This window comes from Aulonocara sp. 'chitande type north' Nkhata Bay, linkage group LG3 (assembly GCF_057382095.1).
Source record: "Aulonocara sp. 'chitande type north' Nkhata Bay isolate Kocher_YH1m ecotype deep benthic linkage group LG3, A_spYH_male_GT1.1, whole genome shotgun sequence".
In the NCBI taxonomy this organism is placed as follows: Eukaryota; Metazoa; Chordata; class Actinopteri; order Cichliformes; family Cichlidae; genus Aulonocara; species Aulonocara sp. 'chitande type north' Nkhata Bay.
The window spans coordinates 49,850,659-49,872,224 of record NC_141346.1 but is presented as its reverse complement, the minus strand read 5'-3'; the positions used below and the strand labels follow the sequence as shown (position 1 = coordinate 49,872,224).

Here is a 21,566-nt window from a genome sequence, read left to right as displayed (position 1 = left end):
TAGGTTATAATGACTGAGGAGAGCTGTTATTAGAGTGAAGCAGGTCTCAGATCTGTTTACTGAAGCACAAGGGAAGCAGATAATAAATACGTGGGTGGAGGCTGTAAGCATATACAACAGATAACAGCAGCTGATTGAAAAACACGAGTATGGTTCTCATGTAGTGCTTTTCTACTCAAGGTCACTTTTATTACAGTATTTTCAGAGGCTAAGAATAAATTGACTGACAAGCAGTTTCATGGCCTGATGGTTTATTATACAAATGAAAAGGACATACGAAGATGATTCAGTCAATTCATTGTGTTGCATTTGTATGCTATAGATTTTCAGTGTTGTTTTAAATACAAGGATTTACAAGAACATTAGAGCTGTAACACTCAAGAACGGGAAGGCCAGAAAACAGATGAAACCAAGACGAACTTGTATCAGGATGATGGGAGGAGAAACATGTGGAGAAGGAAAGAAACAGTTGATGATCAGAAGCATGTGGTGGGACCAGTGTTATGGCATGGACATGTACAGTCACTAGTGTTTATTGATGATGTGACAGCTGATAGAAGTAAAAGGATGAATTCTCTAGTATACAAGCCAGAATACAATATATCCTATATGTAGAAATCATTATTTTACAGTTGCTAAGCAAAGCAAGTAGAGTTTGAGATATTTATTGAGAAAGGAGTATTTTTTATGAACAGTTTCATTCAAAAATTTAATACTAACTTTAGAATTTGCATGCAGTTTTTAAATGTTTAAAAATATCTTCATGCATTACAAAACAGGGAACAGTTTAATGCAAAAAAACACAAACAAACCCAGATCGACGTACATCATATAGTGATGTCATCTAAGTCCTTGCCTTCATCAATTCCACTGACTTGGCGGATGATAAGTGGCGATTTGTTGCTGCCGTTGTCACTCATGTCAGGGTTAAAAAAGGGAAGCATGGCGTCGGTGAATTGGACGCATTTGAAAGAATAGATGTGTGACTGGGTCTCTGCGTCGTAAAATGACACCCTGCCTTCCTCATAATCCAAAAACACCCCAACGACATGTGGTCTCTGAGCGAGGCACAACAGCTCTGCCTGTCCAGCACATGCCCGGTACTCACTGCCCTTCCTCAAACAGATAGTCCAATAACCATCTTCTGGACACAGTGTGATCAAACCTTTCCTGTTGACTGATTCTTTAGCTACACCTAGATCCCACGCTGTCTTGTCTCCGACATCCACCTCCCAGTAGTGCCTTCCTGTGGTGAATCCCTGTTTAAGGAGAGAGCTACACATCACTGACTGCCCATTTTTCCGTGTATCACAGAGAGCAACAAAAAGACAAAATGTTTAAAGGGGAACCCGCTACATCTTTAATTACCTTGAGGGCGAGGACACATGGCGCCGTGTCAAAACGCTCTGGTATGTCAGCCACGTTTTGTTCAGCCTCTCCATCCCAGACCTGCCTCCCATCCTCTGATAAAACCAGCCAAGGGTTGGCTGTCCTGGGGTCCAGCTGAACATCAGCTGGTAGGAAGACACAGTTTATGCGGGACTTTATTAGCCTCTTATTTCTAATAAGAAAAGATTTTTGTGTGGTTTTCTGTTTTGTCAAAGCAGGAAATATAAATGTTCCCTTTCATGACAGTTAACAGTGAACACTCTTACCTGCATACTGCTGAATCTTCTCATGCTCTGCAAAAAGATCAGAACATACGGTCAAAAATACTCCACCCATGTGTGATCTTTGATTGCGATGTTGTTTGAAAGCAGCTGTTCAGTCATTTAATGTAATGATGCTGACAAAAAACAAATACATAAAAAAAGCTGAATAGATATGAACCTTGAATGGAAAGTTTTTTCAGCTCCGATTGCAGCTGCTGCACAATGTTGACCACTGCTCTGCGTAATATCCCCAAACTGGTGTCTGCATGGACGATGATTTCAGAGCAGGATTTGGCCGATGGAGGAGAACTCAGAGCTGGAAACCTCTGACACAAAGAAGAGAAAACTTACTTTAAAAGCAATGATTTACAATACAAAGCAGGATGACTTAAAAAAAATCCTGATTTTTGTAACTGGATACAATAACAGCAAAACAATGACAAATGATCCATCTCCCACTGAATTGGAGCCACTTCCCATGTGTTTTTCTGTCTACCTCCCCACCTTCTGGAAAATAAACTAAATTCCTAACCTGTATGAGATGGAGGTGGTCATCTGTGTGAAAAAGCTGCTCCATTTCACTTCTTCTCCTCTGCAGTTCAGTGATTTCCAGCTCAAGTTCTGCAACGAGCCTGTCTGCCCTCTGCTCCGCTGCCGCCTGCCTCCTCTGGATCATCTCCACCAGCTCGGCTTGATTTCTCTCCATGGTACGAATGAGAGCGGAGAAAACCTGTACGCTTTTCTCTATGTCTCTCTTTGAATTTACCTATCGAGGGCATTAAGCAAATACAAACAAAGACACATTTTTCCTCAGGGAAGCAAAAGGTTCAGCAGTAGATCAATTTGAACACATGTGGCTTCCAAGCAGAACAATACAGAACCCAGACAGTTGATTATGTCCATCTGAACATTGTGTTTTCAGTGTTGTCACTCATTTAAGTGAGTTCATCAGTCTCAGGGAACTTACATAATGACCGAAACCAGCACCATTGCCTGACAATGTCCAGGAGATTTCACACCCTGGACAGGGAGGAATGCCAAGTGGGAGACAGGGGGACGATCTGAGAACTGAACTGAGAAAGGGCCTAACTGTCTTACAATGTGCTGATTGATCAGTGGTCACGACAATTTGCATATTAATGATGATGAAACTGAGCTCACGGTCCATTGTTATGGAATGGTGCCAGTTTCTAGGTGCTTTAATCACAGCCTGAGAGGCTTAAACCCCCAGATATTCTATGCTCTTATGTTAACTCACTTTGCTGAGCTCCACACATCGTTTAATCTCCTCCACTTTCTGCAGTCTGTCCTGGATCATTTGCTGAACATCACCCTCGATTCTCTTCATCTGCACCTAAACGTTAAAACGAGGACATAACCTTTAAATAGTTACAGTCTTATGCCAGAGTTTAGCATTTAATTTAACAAGAGTTCAGTGCTGCGGAGGAGTTCACACCTTCCTCTCTTGGCTTTCTCGTTCCACTGGGACCGTTTTGTGAGAGCGGTGGTCGGTTTCGGTGCACAGCACACAAACACACCTCTGGTCACTTCTGCAGAACAGCTCCAAAAGCCTTTGGTGCTTTTTACACATCCTGTTCTGCAGCATTGCCACGGGTTCAATCAGCTTGTGAATCCTCAAGGTGGCAACTCTCAGGTGAGGCTCCAGGTGCATCTCGCAGTACGAAGTCAGACACGTGAGGCATGATTTCTGTGCCTCAGTTTTCGTTCCTGTGCACACATCGCAATAGATGACTTTTTCTGTCGCTGCAATCACGCCGTTCTGCCTTCTCGCTCGGATCTGCTCTGAAATTTCCTTCGCAAAAGAGTTTTCACAAAGCTCAGGGCGGCCTTCAAAGACTGTGTGACATTTGGGGCAGCTAATTGCACGGCTAACGTCCCAGTGTGTTGTGATGCAGGTGAAGCAGAAGCTGTGACCGCAGGGGATGGAGACGGGCTCTGAGAAAACATCTTGGCAGATGGAACACTGAAACTGCACCTCTGACAGACGAAAACTATTGGAAGCCATCGCCTCAGAGCTAAAGAAAGAACATTAGAGAGGAGAGAGCTTAGAAAACATTAATCATTTACTTTCTGAGTCACTGAGAAAGTCACTATTGGTAACACTGGGACATTTACAAGGCTAACAAATGACCTCAAACGTAGATCAAGGTCATTTTTCAAGGCATTTCCCATATTGTCAGCTCTGTAAGTACTTGGAATAGAGCCAGACGCACAAACCTCCTTATCAAAGGTTTGAAACAATTCAAAGCAGTTCACTGGACAAAGTCCAGCTGCATGGTGACATAGTTCAGCCTTTCACTTCCTCTTTAAGCTTAACTTTAAAAAAGGGCCTGAGACACTGAACAGACATACTAACAGGCTCCTTCTTTTCCAACCATTGTAATTTGGATGTGGAAACTTTTCAGTATAACATATTCCCTTAGGGGATAAAAACTGACAGCTTCAGATATTAGTATAAAGTATGTTATTTGTCTGGTACAAAGGAAAGCAGATCAAGAGCAGAAATATCTAAAAAATAATGTTGAGTCATACCTAGTTCATCTCTCATCGTGTTTTGCTCTTACCTTTCCTGAATGCGAAAGCTGATCTCTGAGGCAGCGAAACATAATACTAGCACTGTGGTTGTGAAGCCAAAGTCCTCCCTATTCAGCTGTTGGCACACCCACACGACTCTCCCTCTCATTCTCTTTTTTCTCCTTTGCATTTTGTTCCTGGGCGGGAGGAGTAAGGTCTGTATCAGGTGCATTGCTGGTTTTGTATTGTGTGGCAGTTCTTTGTATGGATGTATTGCTGCTGTGTTTGTATTGCGCACACCTTAAATGTTGATTTAAAAAAAAAATATATATATATTATATTTTTGAACACGGATGATTTATCTGTTACCCATTTCTCATACTCCTGCAATAGATTCACAGCTCAACACGCTGAAAAGATCTTCAGAAAACCGCAGCACTGATCCATACTGTCTGAAGGCCTACTTTTTAAAAATGTCACATATAAGCCCAGTGAAAAAATCTTGGTGCTGCAGAAAGTCAATTGTCAGTTAAAGTGAATATTAAGAGGTGTTGACACTGAAAAAAAGAACAAAAGCAGAGGTTAGTCTCACCTCCTCAGAAGTATCCTCAGCATCCTTTAGATACATTGCATGCTTTAGATGCGATGGCAATGGCTGAGTTGATTCATATAGTACATTTGCTTACATGATTACATGACTGAATTTGCTGAACACAAAAGAGAAAAAAAAGACTGAAAAAAATCTATGTTGGCTTATTATATTTTAAAGCAATAAAAAGTACAAAACAAAATTTGAAATAAAAGACAAGTTAATACATACATACACACACACTAAAGAGATTCAGGAAAACAAACAAACAAAACAAACAAAAAAACATTGTTGTTCTTTATGTTGCAAGTTCATGGGAGAAACAGAAGAGTGTTCTTCAAGCGTAGCATGCTGGTACTCTGTGACCCGGAAACACCCTCGGACAAAAACTATTTCATCCTAATGACAAAACACATAAAAACAAACTGAACTGTGTGTGCTGTGCAATTGAGTGAGGAGTGCCCAGACCTTTACATAGGACAGCCCACTCTGCAGATGCATAGTACAACATAGGAGGCCCAGCTCATCAGCACAGATGTACATATTCACATCATTCTTTTGAAGGTAAAAAGGCTCACATTTTGGTTAGAAGACACAGATGCTTTTTGAGATAATGGTAAATGACGCCATATGTGTCCATCTGAAACTCACCATCACTTTTTAGAACTGAAAAAGCTTTTTGGATGAAAAATGAAATGTCTTCAAGAACTTAATAAGAAGTCCAGTTGCCTTCAACTCAGACGCTGCAGTTTCATTTTATAAAGCATCTTTCTCATTGGTCAGATTTTTGTACTCTACTAACTTCTATTTAAGAGTAGTTTGACAAGAACAAAACATTGATTTCATTTATAAAAATCCAAGATGTTCATGTCCTAAGACTGAGAGAATATTTCATTCCCTACCATCTTTGCCATGTCATGAATTTCCTAGTTCGTGTTCCTTAGTTTGCAGTAGTGATGGCTAAACTAAGCTTTCTGAAGCATTGAAGCTTGTGTTAAAAAACGGTTCATTACTTGAGTCATCTCTGGTGACATCTGGTGGCCAAAAATATGAAGAACAGCTTTAATCTACAAATTGAAGTGTACTGCTTCATTATGACTGCCCACTCTACAGAGTGGAGTTCACAATTCTGTCTGGTATTGGGTCCCCTTTCTGCTGCTTTGAACATGTATTTTTTGGGGAGAAAAAATTATGTCTATTTGTTTAATAAATACATTTGATCAATAAACTTTCCTTATTTAAACATGTGCCATGGTGTGGTCCAGGGGTGCTCACACTTTTTCCGCATGTGAGCTACTTATAAAATGACCAAGTCAAAATGATCTACCCACTACAAAAATCCAAAACATATACTTATTTATAAATATATTGAGGATTCTTTATATCTACAATGTATATACATGCAGAACCGCAATATCCAATATTTCACAACACAATTAATTATGTAAATTTTTTGTCATTACCTGAATTTATTCTGATGACTTGCACTGAATTGAATCAGCCAGGGATGCATAGTCCGGACAGTAGCTGCTGACGGCCAGGTTTAAGAGAAAAAACCGAGAGCTAAAAATTGGAGTTAACTCGCTGACTAGCTTGTCAGTTTTACTACACTTCGCGCCGCTGTTTGCGCATGCGCAGCGACCTAAGCGTCAGAAAAATTCTGATGTCATCTGACTGGCTTCCCTGTATCAATCAAGTGACGGGATGGATGATAGGCTGGCATCTATTTTTTTAATGCCAAGCGATCTACCAATACTACCTTTGCGATCGACTGGTCGATCGCGATCGACGTATTGAGCACCCCTGGTGTGGTCTGTCTTTGCTTGTGACGTCTTGATGTTAGTAAACACAATAGATGAAAAATACATATATACATATAATAATAATGAACATTATTATTATGGAGTATGCTTTTGCTGTGAGGTCCTGCCTCCATGTACTTATGCAATTAATCACTGGACAGATGGACAGCTATGTTTATAAATAATATTATATCAGGTCAATTGTCTTATACATATTTTTGACCTGGAATTGATTGTGAACTTGAAAGGAAAAATACTTATGAACTTGTAAAGTAAAAACATGATGCATTTAAGGTTATCCTGTTTGGCTTTTATTTAAGAAGAGAATTTGTTCCACTGTGCGATGGTCGAGTCTGTTTCTTTCGGAGATAATTTCTCCTGCCTTAGAGAAAATCCGCTCACATGGAACAGAAGAGGCTGGCGTGCACAGAAACTGGTAGAGATGCAGGTATACGGTCTTCCTGGGTCCCACAGACTATCACCTCAACAGAATAAACAAATTCAATTGCTGCACATTTTGTAGAATAACATTTTAAGATTGTTTTAAAAATAAAATAACACCCAAAACAAAGGCAAACAACAAGAACACAAAGCTGGCAAACCCACCCGATTGACCAAAATTAACTCAAAATACTCCCATGTGACAGAACCTCCTCTCCTCCTTGCTGGCTCCATATCTCTCAATAGAATGATCAGTGGTTTGTTATCTCTCACCATCAAAACACTCCACAAATCCCATGCATGATTTACTTCCTTATAAACCATTGAACCAGGTGCCGAAGAGTTACGTTCTAAATGAAGCCTCGACACAGTGTTTCTGACGCAGTGTTTTTTTGTGAAAGACGCTCCAGAGCGTCAGCTTCAAGCAGGCTATCGCTAGTTTCTAGATTCAAGTGTCCAGTTTAGTTTCTAGTTTTCACGTTTGAGGTTTTGGTTAGTTTTTTTGTGAAGTTTACTTTTTATGGAAAGTCTCCCAGCAATAAACGCTTTAAGTTCATTCTGTTTCATGAGTCCTGCAGTTGGGTCCTACATCCTGCCTGCCACACAGGACACATGACAATAGGTTTTGAAATATAATGTTGTACTATAAATCCCAGAATTTTGTTTATTTGCATCAACACAATTGTAATACTTGCAAGAAAAACATCACATAGCCATTACTGAATGATCTCTTTTACTGTTAAAGAACACAGAATGAAGAGCAAAAAAAATCTCTACTTTTATTTATGTCTTTTTTTTTTAAATTAAATAATTAATTTGTTTTGGTTCCTTTTTGAGGAAAGTAAGTAATAAATGTGAAAGGCACTTAAGAAACATTCTTTTCTTCTTTGCTGCATAGATCTGTTCACTTCCATTCAATCACTTCTTTTCTCTTCTCATGTTATGGTTTAACCTTCAGGACCTTCAGGGAAAAAAACTGTGGCAATATTCCATTTTTTCTGAAGAACTAGATGGGGAAAAAACAACACATGCACACACAACAGGAAATCAGTGGATGAAGTGAAAGTAAAATAAGAATGTCTTGATGCTGAAAATCAAACAGAGGTTAGTCTGACCTCCTCCAGTATATCCTGAATTTCTGAGTCTGACAGCTGAGGAAATGACTTCAGTCTCATGTTCAGTCCGATGATAAAGTCTGTTGATACAAAAGCACAATTTTTACATAAAATAATAAAAAGATCATTTTAAATGATAATGTACTCTTTTAAAATAACTATGTATTACTTTTCATTTCAGTACATGAAACAATACTATGATGTTCGTTATTATGATTTCATGAAATCTTTATTTATGAATTAAATTAAACAATTATTATTTTATTTAACTATCTGAAGTAGAGTTAACCAAGAACATACGACCTCATTACAATATTATGTTTTTATTTCATAATTTCTCAATTATATTTACATTTTATACATTTTTAAGTGAGTATTTTGTCTTGCTTTATCCTGACATCAGAATTATTTTCCGAGCTTCTGTTTTTAAAATTAAACGCCAATTCCAAAAATGTTGGGGCCCTATTTAAAATGCAAATAAAAACAGATTGCACTATTTTCCAAATCTCGTAAACCCATATTTTATCCACAAAACAATATTAAAAATAACTTCTTCTACCTGGAAAAAAGAAAAACGTACGATTTTTAAAAAAAGATATTAAATTGAATTTTTTTGAATGTGATGGTTTACAATGTGTAACATCACCTCTACCTTTCACAAGAGTCTGTCAATATGTCCTAGGCACTAGTGTACCAAAGCACCCATACCATCAAGGATACAGGCTTTTGAACTGAGCACTGATCACAGAACAGTTTTCACATTGCCTCAGTCCATTTTAAATAAGCTTTGGCCAATAGAAGACAGTGGCATTTTGTGTTTACCTATGTCTTTGCATGATAGAGCTTTAACCTGCATTTGTGGATGGCAGAGTAGAATATCTTCACAACAATTTCTGAAAGTTAGACATGAAATATGGACATCTATTGCTGATATTGGAGAGATTTCTCCAAATTGCGCAAAGTTTTCAAAGACATTATGTACTGTATGACAATGATGAGATATTCAAAGTGTTAGCAGTTTTATGTTCAGGAACGTTATATTACTTATTTATTTATTATTATTATTCACTTTGTTTTTGCATTTCAGACAAAATTACCAATCTTTACTCTTGAGAAACCGGGCCTCTCTAAAGTGCTCTTCCTATAACCGATCATGTAATCTGCTTAGCTGAAAAGGTTCCTCCAGCAGCTCCTTTTGAGTACCACTTCTTTTTCCAGTTTTTTGATATCCCCATCCTTACTTTTTTGAGAAATGTTGGTGGATGTCTCAAAAAACACTAATGCAAAATAAGTTTATATGATACAGTTTCTATGTGCGATAGTTAATAAAGTATAAAATATTTTACATAGCTTTCCAACTGGATTTCCAGACCCAAACCCATCAGACAAATATGAGTAAAAAACAAAAAACAAAAACTAAAATGACCAAATGACACAAAGAGATAATTGCAGACACAAAGACATAATTCAGAAGTGCAGCAAATTAAAGAAATGCAAATACTTACTAGGCCCTTAAGATATAGGAAGCAGAATCAGTGGTGTTTTTACATGAAAAAAAAAGATATTTCAAATTAAATTCAAATTATGCAACTGTTTTCCTGAAAATTGAATTCTGACAAGTAAAAAAAGAAAACACAAAAAAATTATACTGTTTAATTATTATCAGTAGTTTGTGAAAACATTGTAATGCAGTTTTAATCAATTGATTAACTCACCAGTGACTGCAGTAATGCTGACTCCACTGCTTCTGACGTTCTCAAACACAGAGTAGAGAGTGAATGTGTATTGAGTTCCAGCAGTGAGAGATGAGACGGTGTGAGTTACTGGTCCATTTCCAGCTGGTGCACTGATGCTTGTCTCTGTACCATTAAACTGGAGAACAAAGCTGACATTGTTGTTGACTTTATTCCACTGCAGAGTGATGCTGGTTTCATTTTGTCCTGATGATATGAGGTTTTGTGCATTTGAAGGAGCTAAATGGAAAAATGAGAAAAAGTAAGTTTCAAAAATTCTTCAAAATATATTTCTCACTAGTTAAAAACAGTCAAAAATTATACTGTTGAATTATTATCAGTATTTTTTGAAAATATTGTATTGCAGTTTAAATCAATTGATTAACTCACCAGTGACTGCAGTAATGCTGACTCCACTGCTTCTCACGTTCTCAAACACAGAGTAGAGAGTGAATGTGTATTGAGTTCCAGCAGTGAGAGATGAGACTGTTTGATTCACTGGTCCATTTCCAGCTGGTGCACTGATGCTTGTCTCTGTACCATTAAACTGGAGAACAAAGCTGACATTGTTGTTGACTTTATTCCACTGCAGAGTGATGCTGGTTTCATTTTGTCCTGATGATATGAGGTTTTGTGTATTTGAAGGAGCTAAATGGAAAAATGAGAAAATAAAGTAAGTTTCAAAAATTGTTCCAAATTGATTTCTCACTAGTTAAAAACAGTGAAAAATTATACTGTTGAATTATTATCAGTATTTTTTGAAAATATTGTATTGTAGTTTAAATCAATTGATTAACTCACCAGTGACTGCAGTAATGGTGACTCCACTGCTTCTGACGTTCTCAAACACAGAGTAGAGAGTGAATGTGTATTGAGTTCCAGCAGTGAGAGATGAGACTGTTTGATTCACTGGTCCATTTCCAGCTGGTGCACTGATGCTTGTCTCTGTACCATTAAACTGGAGAACAAAGCTGACATTGTTGTTGACTTTATTCCACTGCAGAGTGATGCTGGTTTCATTTTGTCCTGATGATATGAGGTTTTGTGCATTTGAAGGAGCTAAATGGAAAAATGAGAAAATAAAGTAAGTTTCAAAAATTCTTCAAAATTGATTTCTCACTAGTTAAAAACAGTGAAAAATTATACTGTTGAATTATTATCAGTATTTTTTGAAAATATTGTATTGTAGTTTAAATCAATTGATTAACTCACCAGTGACTGCAGTAATGGTGACTCCACTGCTTCTGACGTTCTCAAACACAGAGTAGAGAGTGAATGTGTATTGAGTTCCAGCAGTGAGAGATGAGACTGTTTGATTCACTGGTCCATTTCCAGCTGGTGCACTGATGCTTGTCTCTGTACCATTAAACTGGAGAACAAAGCTGACATTGTTGTTGACTTTATTCCACTGCAGAGTGATGCTGGTTTCATTTTGTCCTGATGATATGAGGTTTTGTGCATTTGAAGGAGCTAAATGGAAAAATGAGAAAAAGTAAGTTTCAAAAATTCTTCCAAATTGATTTCTCACTAGTTAAAAACAGCAACAAATTATACTGTTGAATTATTATCAGTATTTTTTGAAAATATTGTATTGCAGTTTTAATCAATTGATTAACTCACCAGTGACTGCAGTAATGCTGACTCCACTGCTTCTGACGTTCTCAAACACAGAGTAGAGAGTGAATGTGTATTGAGTTCCAGCAGTGAGAGATGAGACTGTTTGATTCACTGGTCCATTTCCAGCTGGTGCACTGATGCTCGTCTCTGTACCATTAAACTGGAGAACAAAGCTGACATTGTTGTTGACTTTATTCCACTGCAGAGTGATGCTGGTTTCATTTTGTCCTGATGATATGAGGTTTTGTGCATTTGAAGGAGCTAAATGGAAAAATGAGAAAATAAAGTAAGTTTCAAAAATTCTTCAAAATTGATTTCTAACTAGTTAAAAACAGTAAAAAATTATACTGTTGAATTATTATCAGTAGTTTGTGAAAATATTGTATTGCAGTTTAAATCAATTGATTAACTCACCAGTGACTGCAGTAATGCTGACTCCACTGCTTCTGACGTTCTCAAACACAGAGTAGAGAGTGAATGTGTATTGAGTTCCAGCAGTGAGAGATGAGACTGTTTGATTCACTGGTCCATTTCCAGCTGGTGCACTGATGCTCGTCTCTGTACCATTAAACTGGAGAACAAAGCTGACATTGTTGTTGACTTTATTCCACTGCAGAGTGATGCTGGTTTCATTTTGTCCTGATGATATGAGGTTTTGTGCATTTGAAGGAGCTAAATGGAAAAATGAGAAAATAAAGTAAGTTTCAAAAATTCTTCAAAATTGATTTCTAACTAGTTAAAAACAGTAAAAAGATTATACTGTTGAATTATTATCAGTAGTTTGTGAAAACATTAAATTGCATTTTAAATCAATTGATTAACTCACCAGTGACTGCAGTAATGCTGACTCCACTGCTTCTGACGTTCTCAAACACAGAGTAGAGAGTGAATGTGTATTGAGTTCCAGCAGTGAGAGATGAGACTGTTTGATTCACTGGTCCATTTCCAGCTGGTGCACTGATGCTTGTCTCTGTACCATTAAACTGGAGAACAAAGCTGACATTGTTGTTGACTTTATTCCACTGCAGAGTGATGCTGGTTTCATTTTGTCCTGATGATATGAGGTTTTGTGCATTTGAAGGAGCTAAATGGAAAAATGAGAAAATAAAGTAAGTTTCAAAAATTCTTCAAAATTGATTTCTCACTAGTTAAAAACAATAGAAAATTATACTGTTGAATTATTATCAGTAGTTTGTGAAAACATTTTATTGCAGTTTAAATCAATTGATTAACTCACCAGTGACTGTAGTAATGCTGACTCCACTGCTTCTGACGTTCTCAAACACAGAGTAGAGAGTGAATGTGTATTGAGTTCCAGCAGTGAGAGATGAGACTGTTTGATTCACTGGTCCATTTCCAGCTGGTGCACTGATGCTCGTCTCTGTACCATTAAACTGGAGAACAAAGCTGACATTGTTGTTGACTTTATTCCACTGCAGAGTGATGCTGGTTTCATTTTGTCCTGATGATATGAGGTTTTGTGCATTTGAAGGAGCTAAATGGAAAAATGAGAAAATAAAGTAAGTTTCAAAAATTCTTCAAAATTGATTTCTAACTAGTTAAAAACAGTAAAAAATTATACTGTTGAATTATTATCAGTAGTTTGTGAAAATATTGTATTGCAGTTTAAATCAATTGATTAACTCACCAGTGACTGCAGTAATGCTGACTCCACTGCTTCTGACGTTCTCAAACACAGAGTAGAGAGTGAATGTGTATTGAGTTCCAGCAGTGAGAGATGAGACTGTTTGATTCACTGGTCCATTTCCAGCTGGTGCACTGATGCTTGTCTCTGTACCATTAAACTGGAGAACAAAGCTGACATTGTTGTTGACTTTATTCCACTGCAGAGTGATGCTGGTTTCATTTTGTCCTGATGATATGAGGTTTTGTGCATTTGAAGGAGCTAAATGGAAAAATGAGAAAATAAAGTAAGTTTCAAAAATTCTTCAAAATTGATTTCTAACTAGTTAAAAACAGTAAAAAATTATACTGTTGAATTATTATCAGTAGTTTGTGAAAATATTGTATTGCAGTTTAAATCAATTGATTAACTCACCAGTGACTGCAGTAATGCTGACTCCACTGCTTCTGACGTTCTCAAACACAGAGTAGAGAGTGAATGTGTATTGAGTTCCAGCAGTGAGAGATGAGACTGTTTGATTCACTGGTCCATTTCCAGCTGGTGCACTGATGCTTGTCTCTGTACCATTAAACTGGAGAACAAAGCTGACATTGTTGTTGACTTTATTCCACTGCAGAGTGATGCTGGTTTCATTTTGTCCTGATGATATGAGGTTTTGTGCATTTGAAGGAGCTAAATGGAAAAATGAGAAAATAAAGTAAGTTTCAAAAATTCTTCAAAATTGATTTCTAACTAGTTAAAAACAGTAAAAAATTATACTGTTGAATTATTATCAGTAGTTTGTGAAAATATTGTATTGCAGTTTAAATCAATTGATTAACTCACCAGTGACTGCAGTAATGCTGACTCCACTGCTTCTGACGTTCTCAAACACAGAGTAGAGAGTGAATGTGTATTGAGTTCCAGCAGTGAGAGATGAGACTGTTTGATTCACTGGTCCATTTCCAGCTGGTGCACTGATGCTTGTCTCTGTACCATTAAACTGGAGAACAAAGCTGACATTGTTGTTGACTTTATTCCACTGCAGAGTGATGCTGGTTTCATTTTGTCCTGATGATATGAGGTTTTGTGCATTTGAAGGAGCTAAATGGAAAAATGAGAAAAAGTAAGTTTCAAAAATTCTTCCAAATTGATTTCTCACTAGTTAAAAACAGCAACAAATTATACTGTTGAATTATTATCAGTATTTTTTGAAAATATTGTATTGCAGTTTTAATCAATTGATTAACTCACCAGTGACTGCAGTAATGCTGACTCCACTGCTTCTGACGTTCTCAAACACAGAGTAGAGAGTGAATGTGTATTGAGTTCCAGCAGTGAGAGATGAGACTGTTTGATTCACTGGTCCATTTCCAGCTGGTGCACTGATGCTTGTCTCTGTACCATTAAACTGGAGAACAAAGCTGACATTGTTGTTGACTTTATTCCACTGCAGAGTGATGCTGGTTTCATTTTGTCCTGATGATATGAGGTTTTGTGCATTTGAAGGAGCTAAATGGAAAAATGAGAAAATAAAGTAAGTTTCAAAAATTCTTCAAAATTGATTTCTCACTAGTTAAAAACAGTGAAAAATTATACTGTTGAATTATTATCAGTAGTTTGTGAAAATATTGTATTGCAGTTTAAATCAATTGATTAACTCACCAGTGACTGCAGTAATGCTGACTCCACTGCTTCTGACGTTCTCAAACACAGAGTAGAGAGTGAATGTGTATTGAGTTCCAGCAGTGAGAGATGAGACTGTTTGATTCACTGGTCCATTTCCAGCTGGTGCACTGATGCTTGTCTCGGTACCATTAAACTGGAGAACAAAGCTGACATTGTTGTTGACTTTATTCCACTGCAGAGTGATGCTGGTTTCATTTTGTCCTGATGATATGAGGTTTTGTGCATTTGAAGGAGCTAAATGGAAAAATGAGAAAATAAAGTAAGTTTCAAAAATTCTTCAAAATTGATTTCTCACTAGTTAAAAACAGTGAAAAATTATACTGTTGAATTATTATCAGTATTTTTTGAAAATATTGTATTGCAGTTTAAATCAATTGATTAACTCACCAGTGACTGCAGTAATGCTGACTCCACTGCTTCTGACGTTCTCAAACACAGAGTAGAGAGTGAATGTGTATTGAGTTCCAGCAGTGAGAGATGAGACTGTTTGATTCACTGGTCCATTTCCAGCTGGTGCACTGATGCTTATCTCTGTACCATTAAACTGGAGAACAAAGCTGACATTGTTGTTGACTTTATTCCACTGCAGAGTGATGCTGGTTTCATTTTGTCCTGATGATATGAGGTTTTGTGCATTTGAAGGAGCTAAATGGAAAAATGAGAAAATAAAGTAAGTTTCAAAAATTCTTCAAAATTGATTTCTCACTAGTTAAAAACAGTCAAAAATTATACTGTTGAATTATTATCAGTAGTTTGTGAAAATATTGTATTGCAGTTTAAATCAATTGATTAACTCACCAGTGACTGCAGTAATGCTGACTCCACTGCTTCTGACGTTCTCAAACACAGAGTAGAGAGTGAATGTGTATTGAGTTCCAGCAGTGAGAGATGAGACTGTTTGATTCACTGGTCCATTTCCAGCTGGTGCACTGATGCTCGTCTCTGTACCATTAAACTGGAGAACAAAGCTGACATTGTTGTTGACTTTATTCCACTGCAGAGTGATGCTGGTTTCATTTTGTCCTGATGATATGAGGTTTTGTGCATTTGAAGGAGCTAAATGGAAAAATGAGAAAATAAAGTAAGTTTCAAAAATTCTTCAAAATTGATTTCTCACTAGTTAAAAACAGTAAAAAATTATACTGTTGAATTATTATCAGTAGTTTGTGAAAATATTGTATTGCAGTTTAAATCAATTGATTAACTCACCAGTGACTGCAGTAATGCTGACTCCACTGCTTCTGACGTTCTCAAACACAGAGTAGAGAGTGAATGTGTATTGAGTTCCAGCAGTGAGAGATGAGACTGTTTGATTCACTGGTCCATTTCCAGCTGGTGCACTGATGCTCGTCTCTGTACCATTAAACTGGAGAACAAAGCTGACATTGTTGTTGACTTTATTCCACTGCAGAGTGATGCTGGTTTCATTTTGTCCTGATGATATGAGGTTTTGTGCATTTGAAGGAGCTAAATGGAAAAATGAGAAAATAAAGTAAGTTTCAAAAATTCTTCAAAATTGATTTCTAACTAGTTAAAAACAGTAAAAAATTATACTGTTGAATTATTATCAGTAGTTTGTGAAAATATTGTATTGCAGTTTTAATCAATTGATTAACTCACCAGTGACTGCAGTAATGCTGACTCCACTGCTTCTGACGTTCTCAAACACAGAGTAGAGAGTGAATGTGTATTGAGTTCCAGCAGTGAGAGATGAGACTGTTTGATTCACTGGTCCATTTCCAGCTGGTGCACTGATGCTTGTCTCTGTACCATTAAACTGGAGAACAAAGCTGACATTGTTGTTGACTTTATTCCACTGCAGAGTGATGCTGGTTTCATTTTGTCCTGATGATATGAGGTTTTGTGCATTTGAAGGAGCTAAATGGAAAAATGAGAAAATAAAGTAAGTTTCAAAAATTCTTCAAAATTGATTTCTCACTAGTTAAAAACAGTCAAAAATTATACTGTTGAATTATTATCAGTAGTTTGTGAAAACATTGAATTGCATTTTAAATCAATTGATTAACTCACCAGTGACTGCAGTAATGCTGACTCCACTGCTTCTGACGTTCTCAAACACAGAGTAGAGAGTGAATGTGTATTGAGTTCCAGCAGTGAGAGATGAGACTGTTTGATTCACTGGTCCATTTCCAGCTGGTGCACTGATGCTTGTCTCTGTACCATTAAACTGGAGAACAAAGCTGACATTGTTGTTGACTTTATTCCACTGCAGAGTGATGCTGGTTTCATTTTGTCCTGATGATATGAGGTTTTGTGCATTTGAAGGAGCTAAATGGAAAAATGAGAAAATAAAGTAAGTTTCAAAAATTCTTCAAAATTGATTTCTAACTAGTTAAAAACAGTAAAAAATTATACTGTTGAATTATTATCAGTAGTTTGTGAAAATATTGTATTGCAGTTTAAATCAATTGATTAACTCACCAGTGACTGCAGTAATGCTGACTCCACTGCTTCTGACGTTCTCAAACACAGAGTAGAGAGTGAATGTGTATTGAGTTCCAGCAGTGAGAGATGAGACTGTTTGATTCACTGGTCCATTTCCAGCTGGTGCACTGATGCTTGTCTCTGTACCATTAAACTGGAGAACAAAGCTGACATTGTTGTTGACTTTATTCCACTGCAGAGTGATGCTGGTTTCATTTTGTCCTGATGATATGAGGTTTTGTGCATTTGAAGGAGCTAAATGGAAAAATGAGAAAATAAAGTAAGTTTCAAAAATTCTTCAAAATTGATTTCTAACTAGTTAAAAACAGTAAAAAATTATACTGTTGAATTATTATCAGTAGTTTGTGAAAATATTGTATTGCAGTTTAAATCAATTGATTAACTCACCAGTGACTGCAGTAATGCTGACTCCACTGCTTCTGACGTTCTCAAACACAGAGTAGAGAGTGAATGTGTATTGAGTTCCAGCAGTGAGAGATGAGACTGTTTGATTCACTGGTCCATTTCCAGCTGGTGCACTGATGCTTGTCTCTGTACCATTAAACTGGAGAACAAAGCTGACATTGTTGTTGACTTTATTCCACTGCAGAGTGATGCTGGTTTCATTTTGTCCTGATGATATGAGGTTTTGTGCATTTGAAGGAGCTAAATGGAAAAATGAGAAAATAAAGTAAGTTTCAAAAATTCTTCAAAATTGATTTCTAACTAGTTAAAAACAGTAAAAAATTATACTGTTGAATTATTATCAGTAGTTTGTGAAAATATTGTATTGCAGTTTAAATCAATTGATTAACTCACCAGTGACTGCAGTAATGCTGACTCCACTGCTTCTGACGTTCTCAAACACAGAGTAGAGAGTGAATGTGTATTGAGTTCCAGCAGTGAGAGATGAGACTGTTTGATTCACTGGTCCATTTCCAGCTGGTGCACTGATGCTTGTCTCTGTACCATTAAACTGGAGAACAAAGCTGACATTGTTGTTGACTTTATTCCACTGCAGAGTGATGCTGGTTTCATTTTGTCCTGATGATATGAGGTTTTGTGCATTTGAAGGAGCTAAATGGAAAAATGAGAAAAAGTAAGTTTCAAAAATTCTTCCAAATTGATTTCTCACTAGTTAAAAACAGCAACAAATTATACTGTTGAATTATTATCAGTATTTTTTGAAAATATTGTATTGCAGTTTTAATCAATTGATTAACTCACCAGTGACTGCAGTAATGCTGACTCCACTGCTTCTGACGTTCTCAAACACAGAGTAGAGAGTGAATGTGTATTGAGTTCCAGCAGTGAGAGATGAGACTGTTTGATTCACTGGTCCATTTCCAGCTGGTGCACTGATGCTTGTCTCTGTACCATTAAACTGGAGAACAAAGCTGACATTGTTGTTGACTTTATTCCACTGCAGAGTGATGCTGGTTTCATTTTGTCCTGATGATATGAGGTTTTGTGCATTTGAAGGAGCTAAATGGAAAAATGAGAAAATAAAGTAAGTTTCAAAAATTCTTCAAAATTGATTTCTAACTAGTTAAAAACAGTAAAAAATTATACTGTTGAATTATTATCAGTAGTTTGTGAAAATATTGTATTGCAGTTTAAATCAATTGATTAACTCACCAGTGACTGCAGTAATGCTGACTCCACTGCTTCTGACGTTCTCAAACACAGAGTAGAGAGTGAATGTGTATTGAGTTCCAGCAGTGAGAGATGAGACTGTTTGATTCACTGGTCCATTTCCAGCTGGTGCACTGATGCTTGTCTCTGTACCATTAAACTGGAGAACAAAGCTGACATTGTTGTTGACTTTATTCCACTGCAGAGTGATGCTGGTTTCATTTTGTCCTGATGATATGAGGTTTTGTGCATTTGAAGGAGCTAAATGGAAAAATGAGAAAATAAAGTAAGTTTCAAAAATTCTTCAAAATTGATTTCTCACTAGTTAAAAACAGTGAAAAATTATACTGTTGAATTATTATCAGTAGTTTGTGAAAATATTGTATTGCAGTTTAAATCAATTGATTAACTCACCAGTGACTGCAGTAATGCTGACTCCACTGCTTCTGACGTTCTCAAACACAGAGTAGAGAGTGAATGTGTATTGAGTTCCAGCAGTGAGAGATGAGACTGTTTGATTCACTGGTCCATTTCCAGCTGGTGCACTGATGCTTGTCTCTGTACCATTAAACTGGAGAACAAAGCTGACATTGTTGTTGACTTTATTCCACTGCAGAGTGATGCTGGTTTCATTTTGTCCTGATGATATGAGGTTTTGTGCATTTGAAGGAGCTAAATGGAAAAATGAGAAAATAAAGTAAGTTTCAAAAATTCTTCAAAATTGATTTCTAACTAGTTAAAAACAGTAAAAAATTATACTGTTGAATTATTATCAGTAGTTTGTGAAAATATTGTATTGCAGTTTTAATCAATTGATTAACTCACCAGTGACTGCAGTAATGCTGACTCCACTGCTTCTGACGTTCTCAAACACAGAGTAGAGAGTGAATGTGTATTGAGTTCCAGCAGTGAGAGATGAGACTGTTTGATTCACTGGTCCATTTCCAGCTGGTGCACTGATGCTTGTCTCTGTACCATTAAACTGGAGAACAAAGCTGACATTGTTGTTGACTTTATTCCACTGCAGAGTGATGCTGGTTTCATTTTGTCCTGATGATATGAGGTTTTGTGCATTTGAAGGAGCTAAATGGAAAAATGAGAAAATAAAGTAAGTTTCAAAAATTCTTCAAAATTGATTTCTCACTAGTTAAAAACAGTCAAAAATTATACTGTTGAATTATTATCAGTAGTTTGTGAAAACATTGAATTGCATTTTAAATCAATTGATTAACTCACCAGTGACTGCAGTAATGCTGACTCCACTGCTTCTGACGTTCTCAAACACAGAGTAGAGAGTGAATGTGTATTGAGTTCCAGCAGTGAGAGATGAGACTGTTTGATTCACTGGTCCATTTCCAGCTGGTGCACTGATGCTTGTCTCTGTACCATTAAACTGGAGAACAAAGCTGACATTGTTGTTGACTTTATTCCACTGCAGAGTGATGCTGGTTTCATTTTGTCCTGATGATATGAGGTTTTGTGCATTTGAAGGAGCTAAATGGAAAAATGAGAAAATAAAGTAAGTTTCAAAAATTCTTCAAAATTGATTTCTCACTAGTTAAAAACAGTAAAAAATTATACTGTTGAATTATTATCAGTAGTTTGTGAAAACATTGTATTGCAGTTTAAATCAATTGATTAACTCACCAGTGACTGCAGTAATGGTGACTCCACTGCTTCTGACGTTCTCAAACACAGAGTAGAGAGTGAATGTGTATTGAGTTCCAGCAGTGAGAGATGAGACTGTTTGATTCACTGGTCCATTTCCAGCTGGTGCACTGATGCTCATCTCTGTACCATTAAACTGGAGAACAAAGCTGACATTGTTGTTGACTTTATTCCACTGCAGAGTGATGCTGGTTTCATTTTGTCCTGATGATATGAGGTTTTGTGCATTTGAAGGAACTAAATGGAAAAATGAGAAAATAAAGTAAGTTTCAAAAATTCTTCAAAATTGATTTCTAACTAGTTAAAAACAGTAAAAAATTATACTGTTGAATTATTATCAGTAGTTTGTGAAAATATTGTATTGCAGTTTAAATCAATTGATTAACTCACCAGTGACTGCAGTAATGCTGACTCCACTGCTTCTGACGTTCTCAAACACAGAGTAGAGAGTGAATGTGTATTGAGTTCCAGCAGTGAGAGATGAGACTGTTTGATTCACTGGTCCATTTCCAGCTGGTGCACTGATGCTTGTCTCTGTACCATTAAACTGGAGAACAAAGCTGACATTGTTGTTGACTTTATTCCACTGCAGAGTGATGCTGGTTTCATTTTGTCCTGATGATATGAGGTTTTGTGCATTTGAAGGAGCTAAATGGAAAAATGAGAAAATAAAGTAAGTTTCAAAAATTCTTCAAAATTGATTTCTCACTAGTTAAAAACAGTCAAAAATTATACTGTTGAATTATTATCAGTAGTTTGTGACAACATTGTATTGCAGTTTAAATCAATTGATTAACTTACCAGTGACTGCAGTAATGCTGACTCCACTGCTTCTGACGTTCTCAAACACAGAGTAGAGAGTGAATGTGTATTGAGTTCCAGCAGTGAGAGATGAGACTGTTTGATTCACTGGTCCATTTCCAGCTGGTGCACTGATGCTTGTCTCTGTACCATTAAACTGGAGAACAAAGCTGACATTGTTGTTGACTTTATTCCACTGCAGAGTGATGCTGGTTTCATT

The 21,566-nt window shown here is 36.8% G+C and overlaps 1 protein-coding gene across 1 annotated transcript; it reads right to left on the bottom strand.

Moving 5' to 3' along the window:
* Positions 1-57: 57 nt before the first annotated feature.
* Positions 58-5,152, bottom strand: LOC147336030 (E3 ubiquitin-protein ligase TRIM39-like). The gene is made up of 8 exons (XM_086287597.1): positions 4,238-5,152; positions 3,109-3,688; positions 2,911-3,006; positions 2,185-2,418; positions 1,831-1,978; positions 1,656-1,682; positions 1,369-1,514; positions 58-1,259 (listed from the first exon to the last, which is right to left on the bottom strand). The coding sequence occupies exons 1-8, from the start codon at positions 4,417-4,419 to the stop codon at positions 828-830; spliced, it is 1,845 nt and encodes a 614-aa protein (XP_086143723.1). The 5' UTR covers positions 4,420-5,152; the 3' UTR covers positions 58-827.
* Between the last annotated feature and the right edge of the window lie 16,414 nt (positions 5,153-21,566).

Coding starts and splice junctions, on each gene's coding strand:
- LOC147336030 (XM_086287597.1), bottom strand. CDS start 4,419: ATGCACCTGATACAGACCTTACTCCTCCCGCCCAGGAACAAAATGCAA. Junction 2,419..2,910: donor GATGTGTGGAGCTCAGCAAA/GTGAGTTAACAT, acceptor TGCCCTCGATAG/GTAAATTCAAAGAGAGACAT. Junction 1,979..2,184: donor ACCACCTCCATCTCATACAG/GTTAGGAATTTA, acceptor TCTTTGTGTCAG/AGGTTTCCAGCTCTGAGTTC.